The 19,268-nt window shown below is 32.2% G+C and overlaps 2 protein-coding genes across 3 annotated transcripts; both read left to right on the plus strand.

The window, feature by feature from the left end:
- LOC133706379 (probable LRR receptor-like serine/threonine-protein kinase At1g05700) lies at nucleotides 1-10,992 on the plus strand. Of its 2 annotated transcripts, XM_062131904.1 has the most exons (13): nucleotides 2-294; nucleotides 3,279-3,837; nucleotides 4,552-5,042; nucleotides 6,843-6,978; nucleotides 7,106-7,177; nucleotides 7,723-7,794; nucleotides 7,875-7,955; nucleotides 8,330-8,475; nucleotides 9,026-9,267; nucleotides 9,367-9,493; nucleotides 9,937-9,999; nucleotides 10,086-10,275; nucleotides 10,355-10,992. In XM_062131904.1, the coding sequence occupies exons 1-13, from the start codon at nucleotides 153-155 to the stop codon at nucleotides 10,749-10,751; spliced, it is 2,718 nt and encodes a 905-aa protein (XP_061987888.1). In that variant the 5' UTR covers nucleotides 2-152; the 3' UTR covers nucleotides 10,752-10,992. The 2 variants fall into 2 exon arrangements, with proteins under 2 accessions (XP_061987889.1, XP_061987888.1); XM_062131905.1 differs by lacking the exon at nucleotides 7,106-7,177 and having other exon boundaries at nucleotides 1-294.
- Nucleotides 10,993-17,646: 6,654 nt separating this feature from the next.
- Nucleotides 17,647-18,840, plus strand: LOC133706381 (basic endochitinase CHB4-like). The gene is made up of 2 exons (XM_062131908.1): nucleotides 17,647-18,129; nucleotides 18,334-18,840. Exons 1-2 carry the CDS (start codon nucleotides 17,709-17,711, stop codon nucleotides 18,735-18,737), a joined length of 825 nt encoding a protein of 274 aa, XP_061987892.1. The 5' UTR covers nucleotides 17,647-17,708; the 3' UTR covers nucleotides 18,738-18,840.
- The last annotated feature ends 428 nt before the right edge of the window (nucleotides 18,841-19,268 follow it).

The following is a 19,268-nucleotide window of genomic DNA, read 5'->3' on the forward strand; positions in this document are numbered from 1 at the left end:
CTCACAAACTGTGCAGTACGAATATTCATAGTATTTAAATTCTCAGATTCCAAATTTTCTTGACACTTCAAATTGCGTTGTTAGCTCATAACAACTTCTTTTTTTAAAACTCCCTCACAACGCAAACTAAAATCGCCAGAACAAGACTAAGGATGGATGGTGGGCAAATACTGCTTTCTTATATAAAAGTATGGGTGATCCTCCTTTTGCTCTCAGCTACGTTTCAGAACTCAAAACTTGCTGCCAAAAATACTGAGCAGGATAAAAAAAGAAAGCTTGCTGAAGAAAACCCAGGTACTTCTGCTAGCTTTAAGACTAGAATACTGGTTCATCAAATTGCTGTAATTTGATTTGTGCTAAGTATATTTTTCGCTTAGTTTCTCCTAGCCAAATTACTCACACCCTGCTTGGTAAAATAAAAAAAAATGCTTAAGTTCTAAGTCTATACTAATTATTTGTATTTTACATGCAACGCGTATCCATGGTTGATTTTTTTTTTTCTAATTACTTGAAACTTTAAATTTGAGTTGTAAATAAATCATGAATTTGAATTTCATTCAAAATTAAATTTATTAAGTTAAATTATCATACATCCTTTACTATCATCTTCCAAGTTTAAGTTGGTGAGATCATTTTCCAAGTAGTCTCTTAGTTTATTTTTAAGAGAGTTAGCACTTGTTTTTGTTAAAAAATAATATAAATCATATCTAATATATAATATAAAAAAAACACATATTTGATCTAAAAAGTAATAAAGTTTAATTAATTAAACAAATAAGAAATTCTTAATATATAAAATAAAAAATATTAATTAGTAACTAGTAATAAAAAATAAAAAATATTTACTGTATGCAACATCCTAACAAATTAAAAATGAATATAAAAATCTCAAATTTACAAGTTTATGAATAGCATCGAAACATTTTGTTTGAGAGTGGAATAACATATGTTTTTTAAAATATTTTTCGTTTAAAATATATTAAAATAATATTTTTTATTTTTTTAAATTATTTTTAATATCAACAAATCAAAATATAAAAAAATTATTTAAATTTTTTTTTTTAAATATGGTTTTAAAAATGTTTCCAATCAGCCTCTGAATACAGGACTTCCACTTTTGTCTGGTTCACTTTTGTCTCTTCTTAGGAGAGTTAATTCTAAAATGACACGTTAACGGAAATTAATTCCAAAGAGGAGTGGTTCCTTTCAACAGTAAAGGTTGCAATCAAGATTGTAAACATATATTTTTTTTATATGACATAAAAAATAAAATATAAATTTGAATAAGTAATTTTTTTAATTGATTATATATTGATAATTTTAGTTAAGAAATTAAATTAAAATTTATTAATATCTAATAAAAAAGTCAATAATATTATAATTAATGAAAAATCTAAATAAAATGAGAGATATATAGTATGAATAAAGAAATTAATGACATGAAAAAATAAAATATCTCAAAACAAAATTTTCTAATACAAGGGACAAATCATTGAATGATAGCAAGTACATAAAAATCTTATGACAATTTAATTGTTCCCATCACAATAAGTTTTAATGGACTCAGGTTGCAAGTTAACGTGTATAAATTAGTAATTAACTAACACAATACAATAATAAAATAAGTTCCTAAACAATGTATAATGTACTAGAACAAACTAAAATTAAAACTAATTATTCAACAATAAATAAAAAAATAAATAGGATAATAAAAATAAAGTTTTCATGATAAAATTTCTTCTTGTAGCCCAAAACTCTAATTTTCTCTCATTCTTGACAGATTTCAGTAATGATTTTAAACATATTGTTCACTCTCGTCTGAATGAATTGCTAAACTTACCATTGATAGTTGAAAAACTTGAGATATCTAATTTCCAGTCCAACTTGAATCACATTAAAATCCAACATGTAACTTCAGATATGTACCAAATAGTACATAAATGTCTAATTTGATATATTTAACAAGATTCATATGTTTTCAAGTTCTATTTGACCTGAAACTTTACTACAATTTAGTTTCATGTGTTTAGTATTTTCTTGTAAAATTTTAACTCGACCTGATGTACGGTTTGAAAGATATGTCTAATCTTGTAAAACAGGTCAACAAATATTTGAAGACCAAAATCAAACTTAACAGACTAAGTTTACTAATTTTACATAAATTAAGTTTAATTTTACTGATTTTTAAGTTTTTAATCTAATTTTATACATTAAATACATATTAATCTTATAAAATTGTCCAACTCCGCAAGTAAACTCGCGTCTTTAAAGTTTAAATAACAATGTTTGCAATCATTGTCGTGGGCAAGCAACAAAACAACACTCTTATAATACTCACCTGCCAGCTAAGCTGCGGTCAAATCTATTTATTGACAACTGTTGTCAACCAATCACTACATATTTGTTACGGTGTTTAATGACTGAAAACTTGAAAAGCATCATAAAAAAGACTCCTGAAAGTCTTCGGATCTTTGGTCGTAGATATAAAACTCGGGATTGACATGACGAATTGATACATGACCTCACCAGCCTGAGTTGAAAGAAAAATAAACGGGAAAAACTTAAATGATTTAATTAGTCAAAAAGTTATGGTTGATTTATAACTTCGTGAATCCAGGATAATCAAAATCCAAGTTAAAATTTATTGATTTTTTTTATCTGATAGCATATCTCTATGCATGAGACTTAATTTATATAATAAATTTATGTAGTTGACGGGTCCATGTTGTTTAAGGCAAGTACTTGAGTCCACTTGGTGCGAATATTTGAGTTGGCATGATTTTGACTTGGTAATGTGTAACGTGATAGAAAGGATAAATATAAAAAAATTAAAGAAAAAAAAATATAAAATAAATTTATTCTTAGAATAGTTTTGAAGTGAATTTTTAAATCATAAAGTACAAGAAAATGTATCTTATCTGTCTCCAACATTTTTTTTCCTGAAATAGTAATTAAATGCTAGTGATTGTTTAATGCCCTAGAAGTATCCTGCTGCTTCCCCATGAATCATCCAAAAAAAGAAAACAATTTCTTATAATTAAACTCATGAACGTATGGATCGATTGCTACTACATAAAATTTCTGTTTCAAGTTCTTGGTCTGCATTTTTCTATAATTCCTTGCTCTTATTTTCTGTCCTGATCTTCAAGTTGGTGCTTCGCCTCTTCATGGTTTAATGAAAATTTGGCTTATTAAGAAAAAAAATCGTAATTAATAACAATATGTTGGAGATAATCAGTCTAATCGTTCGGTTTTCTCTTCTAACCAAAATTTTGAAGGCATCAGCATTGATTGTGGGGCGGATGAAGATTATACGGATAGGAATACTGGAATATCTTACAAAACCGACAAAGATTTCATTAGTACGGGCAAGAATATGATCGTACCACCAGAGCATCACTTGACAATTCCTTACTTTGGGGATATGATGAATAGCTTGAGAACCTTTCCTGAAGGTAAAAGGAATTGTTATACATTGAAACCCATACAGGGTAAGAACCAAAACTATCTCGTCAGAGCTTTCTTCTACTATGGAAATTACGATTCTGAGAATCAAGCTCAAATAAATTTTGATCTATACCTCGGGGTAAACTATTGGACAACAGTACAGCCTGTCAAAGATACGCCGTGGAAATATTACATTAATATTCATTATTCAGTAACTGATACCATTTATGTGTGTCTCGTAAATACGGGTTCCGGAGTTCCTTTCATCAATGGATTGGATTTACGGTTCATGAATGATGATTCCCCGTATAGAAGTATGAGTGGATCGTTGCTTCCTGAGGTGCGAGCTGACCTTGGCGGCAATAAAACCCAAAACTCCACGATGAACAGGTGAATTGTCCCTATTATCGTTTGTAACTAAATCATGTGCAACCTCATCCATAAGATATGATAAAAATTCTCATCATATATAGGTACCGTTTTGAAAAAGCTTGAGAATTTATAAGTGAGCGTTTTTACAGTAATTCTTTTTAAATATAAGGAGGAAGTTTATGTATAATATACAATATTCTTTTGGATAAATATCTATAATTTCACTGTATACCTTAGGGATATTGTATTTTATTATGGTTTTTAGAATGATTATCATTTGTAGTCTTTGACAGATCGATGTTTTGTTTTTATTTTTCTTGTTTCTCTTCCACTTCTAAACCATGATTTTTTGGAGTTAACTTTCTCAACCCTCATCCAGAATTTTCCCCCAAGTCAATAATTCTGAAAATGAATTTAATACTTTTAGTTTTGGGCAGCAAGTTGAGCAGTCGTTGGCGAGGGATAGCTAGCAAATCTCTTTCATTTGTGCCAAATGATATGTGTTTCCCCCCCCCCCCCCCCTTACGGAGGCATACAATATTTTTAAATTATATACTTTACGTTGATAGATTATTGATCATTAAATCTTCATTGGTTGTTTTTTCTTCTCATATGTAAATAGTTTTTTAATAGTGCTTAGAATCAATGAACATCAAGAAATAGGAAATTTGGAGAATGAGAATATTACTACTTTATTTAGTACTTGTGTTATTGTTTCTCCAATGCATTCAGGTACAAAGATGACGTGTACGATCGCATCTGGTGGTTTGACAACCTCGACGATGCAGTTTCAATTATTAACACCGAAGCAAATATTAATATCGGCAGTGATAATCCCTGCCGTCTACCAGTCGAAGTCTTGAGAACAGCGGTTAAGCCTCGAAATGGCCTTAATTCATTGAGCTACAACAAAAAATTATGGTATCCAGAGTATTTCCCACATGAGTTTCTTGTCTTCTTTCACTTTGCTGAAATATTCGAGCAGACTGCACCAGGCAAATTACGAGAATTCACCATTACTTTGAATGGCTTAAACTATGGTCCCTTTACCCTTGAATACTTGAAGCCATTGACCATACGTTCAAATATATCACAAGTTCAAGAAGATCAAGTTAGGTTTTCTATTGATGCAACGTTGCGGTCTGACCTTCCACCTATCCTAAATGCCTTGGAGATCTTCAAACTATGGCCACTCCCTTATTCACCGACAAACCAAACAGACGGTATGTTTTCTATTTCAATTCTGTTGAATGCTATAATAACCGTCATTAATGAATTGCTAGACTACTGGGCCTGATTAATGGCAAATTACTTGGTGATTGTCATACTAGTAAGTACAACGAGGGCTGGCCTTGTCTTTTCCTTTCTTTGTTTTTTTGAAAGAGGTTTCCTCCACTGTGATTTGGTGATGTAGTTGTTTTAGCGACAATAATTTGAAAAAATAGGTTTAATAAAAGTTATAATCTGTAGTTTTTTTTCAATTTAGTGATACAGACAGAAACTAAAGATAACAACTAAATAAAAAATATAAAATTTATTTATGTGTGAAAGGGACTATAAATATAAACATTAAATTCATAAGTTTATTCTCTAAAAATAAAAATAATAAAGTTTGTATTTTTAGAAGGTTTACGAACTTTAACTAGGTAAGAAATCTTATCCTATCTAGAAAAAAAAATAAAAAAATCTGAAATTACAAAAGAATGAAATATAAAATTAAAAATAGCATGAAATGTAAAACTAATAAAAAAAAATCACAAAAACTAGTAAAACCAGTGTCGTGGGGCGAGATTTGCAAAATCTAAAGATCTAATGGTTCACAAAGCAACATAGAAACAACTTCAAAGGAAAACAACCTCTGGAATCTCCTGTAAAAATTTGACAGCAATCCAATGATCGGATTAAAAATTATGACACTTTTGAACTGTTATTCTGATCTTACGCTACCATATTTATTCTTGGGACGCTACCATATTTATTTTTGGGCATAGACTTGTCCCATTTGGTCTATAAATATATCTTCTAGGTCATCCATGTAATATATCTGAGGCAGATCTTTATATTGTTATAATAGACTCACATCTAACTGCTCAAATCATTTATTATCGTAGGTATAATAACATTATCTAGTTTTCAAGAGAGAGTTTCCAGTTGGATCTATGTAATAATATAATATATGAATAAAGATTAATTCCAACAACTGAATCTTATGGAAATTAATTTTCAGACCGAAACATAATTCATACCATTAAAGGGTTCACTTTACCGTGAATAAAGATTGCAGACTAGCCGATAAAAACACCAATGTATCATCTGAATTGTAGCCCTTTTGAATAAACCAACCTCTGATGCACAGTGAAACAAGAATAGAGATAACGAATCACCTTGACGAATTCCTTGTGTGACCTTGAACTCTCTAGTAGGAGACCCGTTAATAAGAACTGATAATTAAGAAGTAAAGAGACATGCATATATTAAACTTCTCCATTTAGCCCCAGCCCAAACTCATATATCCTATAATCTCATCAAGATCATACCTTGTCCTCTCAAGCTTTGCAAATGATGAACCACTTTATTGGCTATCATAAAACCATCAACAATCTAATGTCCAATGATAAAGGTACTTTGATTATCACTAATAAGATCCTTGCTAACATGTTTGAGTCTGTTGGAAAGAATCTTTGCAAGACCTTTATATAGACCATTAATCAAACCAGTTGGCCTATAATCTGAAAATTCAATTGGAATCTTATAAAATCATACAAATGATAATTGTTTGATAGCCACCATACAAATGATAAAGCCTAATGGCTAATTGAGATAGTTTTATATATATATATATATATATATATATATATATATATATATATATATATATATATTCATCATAAAAAATTATTCTCGTCACAAAAATACAGGCTTGAGATTTTTTTTGATATATAGGCCTTTACCCAGTCTATAGCGATTCTCTTATAAATCTAAAGTTATGCACGTCTCACCCTTTCTAACCTATATTATCTTAGTTGATGCAATCATGGCCATCAAGAAAGCATACAAAATAGATAGAGTTGACTGGCAAGGAGATCCATGTTTGCCACTAATTACTACGTGGACTGGTTTGCAGTGCAACAATAATAATCCTCCAAGGATCATCTCTCTGTGAGTTCCTTTTTAAATTCTGTATGATTGTTGGAATATTTTCTGGAAGTTATTTTTTAAGAACATCCACTTAGATATGGCGTTTAGTATCTTAATGTCTTACTCATTTACAATTAACTATGAGCAGGAATCTAAGTTCAAGTCAATTATCAGGGAATATAGTTGTTTCACTCTTGAGCCTTACAGCAATCCAATCCTTGTAAGTGTTAATCACCAAGTTCTAACAGGTTTTAATACTAATAAACTACCCTGGCAATGGCTACTAGATATTTACCTAATAAACTACCCTGGCAATGGCTACTAGATATCTAGCATTGGAAAGACAGTCATTGCTAGAATTTCTTACTGACTTCAGACATTCATCATTCTATTTGAAGAGAACTATTGTTTATTGGTTCGAGACCCTTGAAATTAGAGGGCACCTCAGTCCTATGATGAGACATTGTCTTATGGAAGTCTGAAGGTGATGTTACGAATATTCCATATGAAAATTGGCTAGACGTGTATGGAGGGCTCATGCATCTTATAAGCTTGAAGCATAACCACTCTCCCTATATGCATCTTTTCTAGACAAAATCCTCCAAGCCAACGATTGGGATTCTGGCTCCACCAAAGTTGCAAAAATGCGTGACCATACTTCAGATCAGTGGAGGAAGAACCTCTGTTTTTTTCCCAACTATTGCATGTTTTTCCCAACTGTTGCAAAATGTGATTGTTTGTTATTTTTTTCACAATTTCTTTCAGGGATTTATCAAACAATGAATTGACAGGGACAGTGCCAGAAGCTTTTGCGCAGCTGCCAAATCTTACTATCCTGTAAGTTAACATGCTCTGGTATTTACCGCAAGAAGTTTTTACAAAGATTATCATGGTGACTTTGTTTTTCCTATTTGCAGAAATCTGAGCGGGAACAAACTCACAGGTGTAGTTCCCCATAGTCTCAAGGAAAAGTTTAACAATAAACCGTTGCAGTTGAGGTTTGGTTATCATCTTCAACAATTACAACTTCTTTATATGTTAATGAAACAATCATTCTACTCCTTTGGTTCTTCTCTAACTTCTTTTCTTACATACGGAGTGAATACTGTTTTAATTTTTCATAAATTGAAATTAAACGTTAAGGAACAAATAAGAGCAAAAAAATAGATTATACAAACCCGTAATTTAGTACGAGTTTCACAGTGAATTACGAGTTTAAGGAATTACGTAACTGATACAATTCTTTCGTACATTTCACAGTGATCTTGCTAACTTTCTAAAGCTAACCAGGATCACTCTGATTAGGTTATTTGTTACCGTTATGTAATCATTGATTCTCAGTTACATCTGACAATATTTTACTTAATGCAAGTTTGGATGGAAATCTGGATTTATGCAAGTTGGATACATGTGAAAAGAAGCAGCGAATTTTTCCTGTTCCAGTTATTGCATCTGTCATATCAGTTTTGGTGCTCCTCCTCCTTAGCATTATAACTATCTTTTGGAGGTTGAAAAGAGGTGAATTCTTTCTCTTTCACTTATCTTCTTTGTATTGTTTCCTCTTTTCTGAGTGGTGTTAACTAAATCCTAGAATAACATAGAGTAATTTTGGCTTAGAAGATGCTTTGTGTTTTCTGTGAAATCATTGATGATATATACATCTCATGGCTTACATATATGATCATACATCGTCTTCAACTTAAAAGCCTAATAGAATATTATTCTATGAGTCTATCTTATATGTAAGCACTTCAGTTTTTTCATTCATTTTCAATATATATATATATATATATATATATATATATATATATATATATATATATATATATATATATGTGCGCCCAACAACTTTTATATTACCTCTCATATGATAATTCTAATATGGCCCAATACCTCATTTCCTTCCTGCAACTTAGCAGATGAGAATACGATCCAGCATGTGATTAGTAAGTAATAACATAGTTTTGACATGTAAATATGATGACAAATACAATTTCATATTTTAGTATCTCTATTAAAATATTGGAATATTTATGGCTTTATCAAAAAACAAAATTTTCCTTTGCAGGGAGATTAAATGTGTCATTATCTTTCTCAATGGGCTTATCCAGAAAAGAATTGTCACTGAAATCAAAGAATCAACCATTTACTTACACTGAAATAGTTAGCATTACCAATAATTTCCAAACCATTATTGGAGAAGGAGGATTTGGAAAAGTATATCTTGGCAACCTAAAAGATGGTCCTCAAGTTGCTGTCAAGTTGTTATCTCAATCCTCAAGGCAAGGTTATAAAGAATTTCTAGCAGAGGTAACAAGTTAGTTAGCTTTCTCCTTTCCTGTAGAGGATATGAGAGGTGCACCAAATATTTTTCTTTTAGCTATGACAAAGTAGTGTTTTCAAATGCAGGTCCAATTATTGATGATTGTTCATCACAGAAACTTGGTGTCCCTTATTGGTTACTGTAATGAGCATGAAAATATGGCACTTGTTTATGAATACATGGCAAATGGGAACTTGAAGGAGCAATTGTTAGGTATTTATAGAATTACTCTTATAAACATAGAATTCTTTAATTTTTTAGGATAAAACTCTCACTCAGATTCGTACAAATATATCATTATTAAAGAATAATATAAATTATATTTTGTAATCTCACCTAATAACTTAAGCTTTTATGTTGAGATGGTTTTTTGACATGGTATCAAAGTCTTGATAACCAAGATGTTATGAGTTCGAATCTCATTATGGGCCTTTGCAAATTTCAAGTCCATAGAGCTTTCACTTGAGTTAGATAATAATTTAAATCATATTTTAAGACCTCACTCAATAGTTTACACTTTTAAATTGAGATGATTCTTTGACAATCATCTAGTATCGATGAACTTCTATGTGTAATGAAACATAATTCTTGTTGCATTCCTCACATTGCAAATTTGTTGTTTAATTTATTATCTTAATATGTTTTTGTGGCTGTAGAAAATAGCACAAATATGTTGAAATGGAGGGAAAGGCTGCAAATTGCAGTAGACATAGCACAAGGTCTAACTCCAGTGCCTGAGTATTTTTTTTTCTTCATTTTTGTTCTGCAAACTTTGTTGGATTAACTGGCATTATCGAACTCGCAGGTTTGGAATATTTGCATAATGGTTGCAGACCGCCAATAGTCCATAGAGATTTGAAATCATCCAACATCTTATTAACTGAAAACCTTCATGCCAAGATTGCTGATTTTGGGCTGTCCAAAGCCTTCGCAACCGAAGGAGACTCGCATGTCATAACTGTACCTGCAGGCACGCCCGGATACATTGATCCTGAGTACGTATTCACACTTAATTTTAATCTTATCACACAATGTTCGTTCTTCTAGATAATTATTAATATATTCTGTATACAGATTTCGAGCATCAGGAAACTTAAATAAGAAAAGTGATGTTTATAGCTTCGGTATTCTTCTATGTGAGCTAATAACTGGTCAACCGCCTTTAATAAGGGGCTATAAGGGCCACACTCACATACTTCAATGGGTGAGTCCTCTAATTGAAAAAGGGGAAATCCAGAGCATTATTGATCCAAGGCTGCAAGGTGAATTCAACACTAATTGTGCTTGGAAAGCTCTGGAGATAGCATTGTCCTGCGTGCCTCCGACTTCAACACAAAGGCCGGACATGAGTGATATTTTGGGAGAGCTAAAGGAATGTCTGGCTATGGAGATGTCATCTGAAATGAGCATGCGCGGTTCCGTTGAAATGAGCTTGGTGCTTGGCACAGATATGGCTCCAAATCTTAGGTAGTTAAGAAACAATAACAGTTTGTTTGTTGTTAAAACCGCTACAACTTGAACTAAATTATATATATACATAAAACATTATTATAGTATAAATTTACCCTCAACATCCTTCCTTAAACCTATCTCTAGATAAGTCCTACCAAAGCTCTTAATTTGCAAAAATCTTCTCATTTCAAAACCTTTGTAAGAATATATGTAACTTGATTAATGAACTTCACATAACTCAGTCACACCTCTTTTTTTCTTATGCACTCTCTAATAGAGGGATATCTGTTGTTTGCATGCTCATTTCTCTTATAAAAAAGTGGGTTTTTTTTCCAAAATAATTGTAGAGTTATTATCAACAAAAATCTCTATGCTTTTGTCTCGACATATGTGCATTATCTTTAAAATTCTCTTTACCTACACACAAATGTAAAAAATCATTGTCACATGTCAAAAGAATCAATCCAAAATCTTAAATTATTAGGTGAGGTCTCAAAATATAATTTATATTATTCTCTAACACATCATCTCAAGTGAAACTATTTTAGGCTTGAAACACGCATAAACTCACATATCCTTGTATTTTATTTTTTATCAAATAAATAAGAATAGTGAAATTCAAACTTGTAACTGTTTGGTTATTAAAGTTTTAATATTATATCTAAAACAAATTCAACTAAAATTATTAAGTTATTAAATAAAATTTCAAAATAAAATTTATATTATTCTCTTCTAACACCACACCACAAGTATTCCACCTCACGAGTAGAAAGAGTCAAGTAAACAATATCACATAACCATCACACTACTCTTAGCCGACAAATCAACCACCATAACCCATACCAACCCATTGATGACCAACCTTTTCTTCTCTCTAAATCCGCCATTAGTGATCATCATTAGACCCGATCCACTCTGGAATAAACCCAATGGATTGATATGCTTTTGCTTCTTCCTCGTTTAGCCTCCAAACACTAACCCCACAACGAATACAACTCCTCTCGTTAAAACAACCTCCTTTTTCATGATGACAACCCATATAGATTATCCTAGCACATAGAGTTGTAAAGAAAAATAAACATGACAGTTCTAAACGCCCTGTTAGTGAAGGTGTGAATCATCGTTAGTAGCAACAAGTGGAAAGAGATTAAAAAGCTTATAAGCCACCTCTATTCCACCCATTTCTAGTAGCATTCTAAGGTTGAAAACTACTTTTTCATTCCTATTTTATTATTTAAACCAATTTCCACAAGTTTTTTTTTAATAGTAAAAGTATTAGGGTACATGTTATTGTGTGGCAATACATGCTGTATGATCCCGCTAAGAAAATTATTTTCCAAGAAAGAATATGGTTGGAAATCAATATTCTCCGATGAGTTGGAAAAATCAAGCATCTTTGCCTCAAGTTCTTCCTACCAAACTTGAATCCTTCTTCTCTAAACAAGCTTCCAACTCCAAGGAATTCCTTTCTAAAAGTACCCAAACACGCAATTATATTGTGTTTTTACTCTACAAGATTGTACTAGAGGCATTGTCTATGCTTCATCATGGGAATGGACAAATCTGTCAATTATATAGTTCGCAATTGCAAAAACAAACAAAAAAAAAACCTAAAATGATAGGAAAAGAAGGTTTCACATTACGAAGGAAACATGATAAACTATATATAGCGGTGGCTTAACAAAGAAGCGACTAAATTTGCTAGGATGCGCAAAGAATCAAAGAGCTCTTATATACGAAAGAAAAAAAAAACCTCAAAACATAAAAATTAAAATAACTATTTAAAGTATTGGAGCGGATTAAAAGGTTTGGACTTTTATACAAAAGAAAAAAGAAAATGAAGCATGCAGTGGAAAGCTTAGGGGTTCACAATAAATTAGTTTGAGAAATAATTGAAGTCAAAAGATAACAAAAAGTTGAAATAGTATGCTTTAATAAATGTTTCCATATTAAAATAAGTTTGGACCTAATAAGTTTTATAAGAGTTATAAAGTTTGGATTAGAAGAAAGATAAGACATGTTATAGGAAAGATCTATACTTGTAAAAGAAACTAATTAAAACACATGAGATAATATAGATGGGCAGTTTTAGTTGTTCATCCTTAAAGTGAGGAGTAATGGAGAAAGTGGGTGGTTAACAAGAAGTTATCCATCATAATCCACCTAGAATCTTCATATCATTTTCTGGTCCGATGTATTCATACTTGGAAAATTTGGTCTCGTTTCCTATCTTGGTGGGTGTCAAATGGATTATGTCGCGTCGCTATATCAATTAATTTTTCAATGGCCTTCTCTTGCCAAAGGAAAATTCCAGAGGAAGTTTTGGATCAATCTCTCTTATGGTATAGCTTGGGGTATGTGGCTAGTGAGAAATGACTTGGTGTTAAATGGCGGAGCTTCTATTTGGGATATGATTTTTTATCTCATTTTGCATCGATTGGTTTTGTGGTTGCGATCAAAGAATGAACAATTTCATTACACGAGGCTTGACATAGTTCGTAATGTTGAGGGTATTTTACTTTGGACTAATAATGGAAGGGGGAGGGCTCCGTAACTTCTGATTCATTAATTTCTTTGTACTTTTTTTAAATTAATATGGATGTTTGGATCAGCTTGCATGTATCTCGATTAATCTCACGAGTTTTAAAATTAACGACCATATAAACCTCCAGTAACCCTGAGATTTGTAGAACTAAAACTAGTAATCTTTACAGAACAATCCAGAACGAGTATACCTCTTAAAATTAATTTCTTAGTACTTGATTGTCGAGATGACGACTTTTTGGAGTTGTTGTTGCATCTGTTTGTTGGTCATCCATGATCTGAGTTTATGGGAATCCCATGTTATATATGCTGATTCTCAAGGCTTTTCTGATTTTATTTTGGTGTTTGTTATAGGATTAAAAGGAGCCTTCACTTTTATTTATTGTACTTTTACTTATCCTTTAATTTGTATGTTAATTTTTTTGTCAATCGCTTGATGACCATTTAATTAAATCTTCGATCATTATCCAAAAGGAAAAGAAGTTATCCATGACTTTTCCTAATAAACCAAGGCTGAAGGAAGAAATACATAACAACTGAACGAAAACAAAATCAACAAAAACTGTTGCACCTGAAATCTCGATAGCCTCAAAAAAAAAATCTCCAAAGAAAAATATATATTTTTGGTATCTTATTCTTTAATAGAAAATATCTTTTTTAGGGAGTCGTTACCTAATATTATAGTTACTAGAAATCCTAACTGATCAACAGAGATTTTATGGTATGAAACTGGTTACATAAAAGGAAAAATATTTTTGATGATTTACCTATAATATTCATGACCCTAACGCTAGTGAATATTCGGCAACAGATACTTTTAATTTTAGTATTGGTAAATATTACATAGCTAAATAAATATAATATTTCTTGTTTTGGTGTCATTAACTATACCAATAAAATAAATTTAAAACAAAACATATATATTTTTTATCTTTTTTTTTTTTTAAAAAAAAAACACATCGAATTTCAAATTTACATTTCACAGTAAAAATTTATAAATTAAATATATAGTAAAATATCTTAAAAAAATATGAGATACCTTCAAATAAATTTTAAAGGATTCATAATTTTTTTTGGAATTTTCTGATATTAAAAGGAAACTCTTTGGTCAAATATTATAATAAAAAGAACTAAAATAAAAGGGATTAGCCAGTAGGACTTGAGGCCCAAACCCAGTTTTTTTCTGTTTTTTGGGGATTGCCCTAGCCCGGTTACTAGTACAAATCAATAACCCGGCTGGGTGGTAGGAACGCACGAGCTTATTCAAGCGTGCGCTACACATTGCGAAGGTAATAATTCACCTTCGCACAGTGCAAAAACTGAAAATTGCAAAAGCGGGGCAGAGGAAAGAAGAACCTACCTGGAGACGAAGCCGAATGCACTGGTGTGCTGATTGATCATATGCTTTACCCTCTGTGTTTTGTTTTCCTTTTCGTCTTCCCGTGTTCTTTCCTTCTGTCTTTGGTATTCTGTCCTTGTCCCTGTGTTTTTGTTCTTCTCTGTTTTTTTGTCTCTTTGCTCTCTTCATTCCTCTGTTTTTTTTTCCCTCTCTCTTCCCTCCAGTTCCTCCTTAGTTCGTCCTCTGGGTTCTATCCTTTTCGTTTATGTCCCCTGGTTTCTTTCCTGGGTTCTTTCTGTGTTTCCGTTTTTTTCTTTGTTCTTCGTCCGTGGGTTTTTATTTTTTCTGTCATCTCTGGTTCCTCGCTTCCCCAGTTCGTTCCCTCGGGTTCTATCCTCTCAGTTCGTCCTCAGTTCCCCCGGATTCTCCCTCCAGTTCTCCGGTCCTCCTTTCTACTGTCTTTGCTCTGTTCTGTTATTTTCCTGGTATTCTATCGTCCCTCCTCAGGTTTTTTTGTGTTATTTCTGCCTCTCTCTTTTTCGTCTTTTTTTTCTGTGTTAGTTCCCAGTCTTCTTTTTTCTTCATCCCCCTGTGTGCTTCCCCTGTTCTTTCCCAGCCTTTACTGCTGAAACGGTTCCCGAGGAATAAGGTGATGAATAGCTGTTTTTTAAACGGCGCCGTTTTCTTGACTAAAATGGCTATTTGCAATTGTGCCCCTGAATCAAATATAATTGGACCCCTTTATTTCGGCGGAATTTACAACAGGGTCCTTTTATTTTAATGTCTTGCAATCTTGACCCAAATCAGCTCTAAACTTTGATAATTTTTCAATTAAGCTCCTGATTTCCTTAATTAAACTAATTTCAAGTTCAATTAAATACTCAAATTTATCAATTATACAATTAAGCTCTTGATTTGATTAATTAAACCAGTCCAAAGTTTAATTAAGTCCCCAATCTTTCAATTTATATATCTTGACCCAAATTTCAATTTATTCTTCATTCATCTCATTTTTTTCATTTCATTCATTTTTTCATTTTTTATCATCACTTATTTTTTCTTCCTTTTCTATTATTTTTATATAGAAAATAAAATAAAAATAAGATAAAATAAAAATAGTTAAAAATTAGATTATGACAAAATAACAATTACCCCTTTTTTATAATATTTACAATGCAAATAAATTGAATTTTTTTTTTTGGTTTTGCATAGTAAATTTATAAAGAAAAGTAGATATAAAAAAAAAGTTTTGTATTTTTTTAGTGTCTAGAAAACTTCGAAAACAATAAATTGCTAGAAGACCTGAAATCAAGAAATTAGTCATTTGAAAAAGGACTTACCTTGTAAATAAAAATTTTAAAAAAGTGTTTTTTTTATATATATTTTATATATTGTTTCTTGAAAAAATTCAAAATTGTTTCAGGTGGAAGGGGAAAACAATCTTAGAGGTTGGCAAGACCATTTCAACAAAAGATATTAGGCTTTTTTTATTAATGGCCTCCCACTTCTCAAACCATTTTTTTTTTCTGAAACATGATAGTCTATCTATTTTGTTATCAGCGCAGACTCTAAATTAGGAGTGGCTTTGAAGAACAACTGCTGGTTTAAGATTGGCAATGAGAGCAATATTCACTTCTAAATAGGCAAGTGGCTAGCTGGTGCGCTGTTAAAAGATCTTTATCCACACCTTTTCTCCTTTATCACAACACCTTCTCTCTGCTTGTTAGATATAGGGGACAATGCTACAACTTAGTGGCAATGAAGACTTCACTGAAAAGATGCTTGCGGACATTAGAAGAGGAGCAATTAAATAACATGAATCAACTGTCAGCAGGGGTAACATTGCATTCAAGCAGAGGTGATAAAAAAATATGGGCAGGAGGAGACACAAGCGGGGCTATATATCAAGTATGACAATGATTTAATTGATAACATTCTATTTCTAGGAAACTTCATATTCACTTCCCTTTTGTCGAAAGGATCTGCCCCACCAAAGGTAGAAATGTTCATATGGATATTGCTACAAAGCAGAGTATATACAAGAGCCTTTCTAGCACACCGCCATTTACTACATCCCAGTCAAGCTATATATCCCTTTTGTGAACATGAAAAGGAGCATGATCCTCATCTTTTCCTTCATTGCTACCACACGTGGAGATTATGGAAATGATTTTTGAGTTGGTTTGATACCTCAAGTGTATGTTAAATACAATAGATCAAGTCATCTGGCAATGGAGCGACATGGTCAAAGGTAAGTTCTAGCAAAATGTTTTCACAATGCTATCATGTGGAATTTTATGGGGATATTTGGACTGCAAAAAACAAGCTGATCTTCAAAGATATATAAGAAGCTTAATTGGAATACATTGTTTCAACTCATACTCCATCGTCTTGCACTATAGTTAAATGTCTGGAATAATAATTTTTCATATACAAAGAATGGTTTGATTACAGATCCTTAAGGTATTTTGACATAGTCTAATAAGTTATGAGTTCTTGTTTGTAGGAGCTTGTTAGCAGCATCTCCTATGTAACGTCCTTTTATGTTCTCATCTATTTAACTTCCTGTTTATAATACCATTAATGGTATACTGGTTTTATCAATAAATTAATAACTTCCTGTTTTTAGGTTTCTTTAGTTAGGTCATTCATCAAACGTAAATTAAGCTCTCAATGAGAGGAAAATGTAGGGTTGGAAAAAAGTTAGGTAGGAAGTGATAATCAGTACATACCAAGCCAAGTAAGATTGTCTGATCTAGAAATAGATACAGAGGACTAAAAATAGGATTGTGTCTGATGTAGTAATAAAGTTTCTACCTTTTATGGTATATAACTGTCTGACCACTTCAACAACATGTCACGTAAGGACATTAATGTCATTATCCTAGATATTTTTGCTAAACTTTATTTATTTTGCTAAACTTTATAGACTAAATTATAATCAACTCCTAGATATTTACACGTAAAATTATAGACCTCGTCCACTTTGTGCCTCTATAAATAGCTTAACCTCGACCTTATCTCCACACATCACAAGAAATTCCTTTCTCTCTTTTCCTATCAATATCAAAACTCCTTTCAGGAGTAGCGAAAATGAGAAGCAATATTCTACTTACCATTATCTTAGCCATAGTTCTTGCAGGAGCCCTGCCCAAGAATGTGGTAGAGGCTCAGAATTGTGGCTGTGCTGCAAACCTTTGTTGCAGTCAATATGGCTACTGTGGCACTAGCAATGCCTATTGTGGTCGGGGATGTAAACAAGGGCCCTGTTATTCATCGCCTACACCTACTACCCCTAGTGGGAGTGGTTCTGTTGCTGATATTGTTACGCCTGGTTTCTTCAATGGTATAATCAGCCAAGCTGGTGCAGGCTGTGCTGGGAAGAATTTCTATACAAGAAATGCATTTCTCAGTGCTGTCAATTCATATCCTCAATTTGGTAAACTTGGTTCAGCTGAAGCTTCTAAGCGTGAGATTGCAGCTTTCTTCGCTCATGTTACTCATGAGACTGGACGTAAGTTCCTCTTCTATCCCTAATAACATTTCTCGCAGCATTTTAATAGCAAGCATGATAGCCAACAGTATTCTGTCTGTCTATCTATCTTTTCCACAAATACATTTGTCCGCATATGGATTTTGTCAACAAAGTGAACTGTCTAATAAGCGTGTTTCAGCTCCTAGTGTGTAAACTGACAAGAGAAAATGTCTTATTTTGCAGACTTCTGCTATACAGAAGAGATAAATGGTGCTTCCCGTGACTACTGTGATGAAAACAACAGGCAATACCCATGTGTTCCAGGCAAGAAATACCATGGTCGCGGACCAATCCAACTATCATGGAACTACAACTATGGGCCAGCCGGAAGGAGCAACAACTTTGATGGATTGAACAATCCTGACATTGTAGCAAGGGATGCTGTTGTGTCATTTAAGACAGCCTTATGGTTTTGGATGAAAAGTGTTCGTCCTGTTGTAAGCCAAGGTTTTGGAGCAACTATTCGAGCCATTAATGGTAATGAATGCAATGGTGGAAACTCAGGGGCTGTTCAGGCTCGTGTTAGATATTATAGAGATTATTGCAGTCAACTCGGCGTTTCTACTGAGAATAACCTCGCTTGCTAGGTTTTTAAATAACCTGACTTGTTATGCCAAGTTATGGCTAATCATATGAAAATAAGATGTACTGCTATGAAATAAATTGAAGAGAAAATAAAGTTTATAATAATCGTTATGTCTCTTACAGTTTTTCAGTAATTTTGATGTCCCTTTTTATATTTATTTTTATTACTTGGAAAAACCTCCACTTTACGTGGCCATAAATTTGTGTTGAAATTCAATTTACGCCTTGTATTTTATTTCCCATCAATTGAATCCATTTTGACCAAAAGATTGGATCCATCGAACCCAATATAATAGCAATTTGAAATTGAAATCACTATATGTGTGCATATTCATTTATTCTTCCATTTCCATAATAAATTTTCAAATTTATGTTAATATCCGTTGTAGGATCTACTCTAATTAATTACTTCTTGAGTAAAACAAAAACCAAAGGAAAAAAAAAGTATTTTTAAATAACTTTTTTTTCCAAGGAATTTGTCCTCATTTTAACAAATCTTGATTTTTATATATTGCTTATGCTAGAGACTAGAT

Source organism: Populus nigra, chromosome 11 (genome assembly GCF_951802175.1).
Source record: "Populus nigra chromosome 11, ddPopNigr1.1, whole genome shotgun sequence".
NCBI lineage: Eukaryota > Viridiplantae > Streptophyta > Magnoliopsida > Malpighiales > Salicaceae > Populus > Populus nigra.

Coding starts and splice junctions, on each gene's coding strand:
- LOC133706379 (XM_062131904.1), top strand. CDS start 153: ATGGATGGTGGGCAAATACTGCTTTCTTATATAAAAGTATGGGTGATC. Junction 3,838..4,551: donor CAAAACTCCACGATGAACAG/GTGAATTGTCCC, acceptor CAATGCATTCAG/GTACAAAGATGACGTGTACG. Junction 10,276..10,354: donor CCCGGATACATTGATCCTGA/GTACGTATTCAC, acceptor TTCTGTATACAG/ATTTCGAGCATCAGGAAACT.
- LOC133706381 (XM_062131908.1), top strand. CDS start 17,709: ATGAGAAGCAATATTCTACTTACCATTATCTTAGCCATAGTTCTTGCA. Junction 18,130..18,333: donor TGTTACTCATGAGACTGGAC/GTAAGTTCCTCT, acceptor CTTATTTTGCAG/ACTTCTGCTATACAGAAGAG.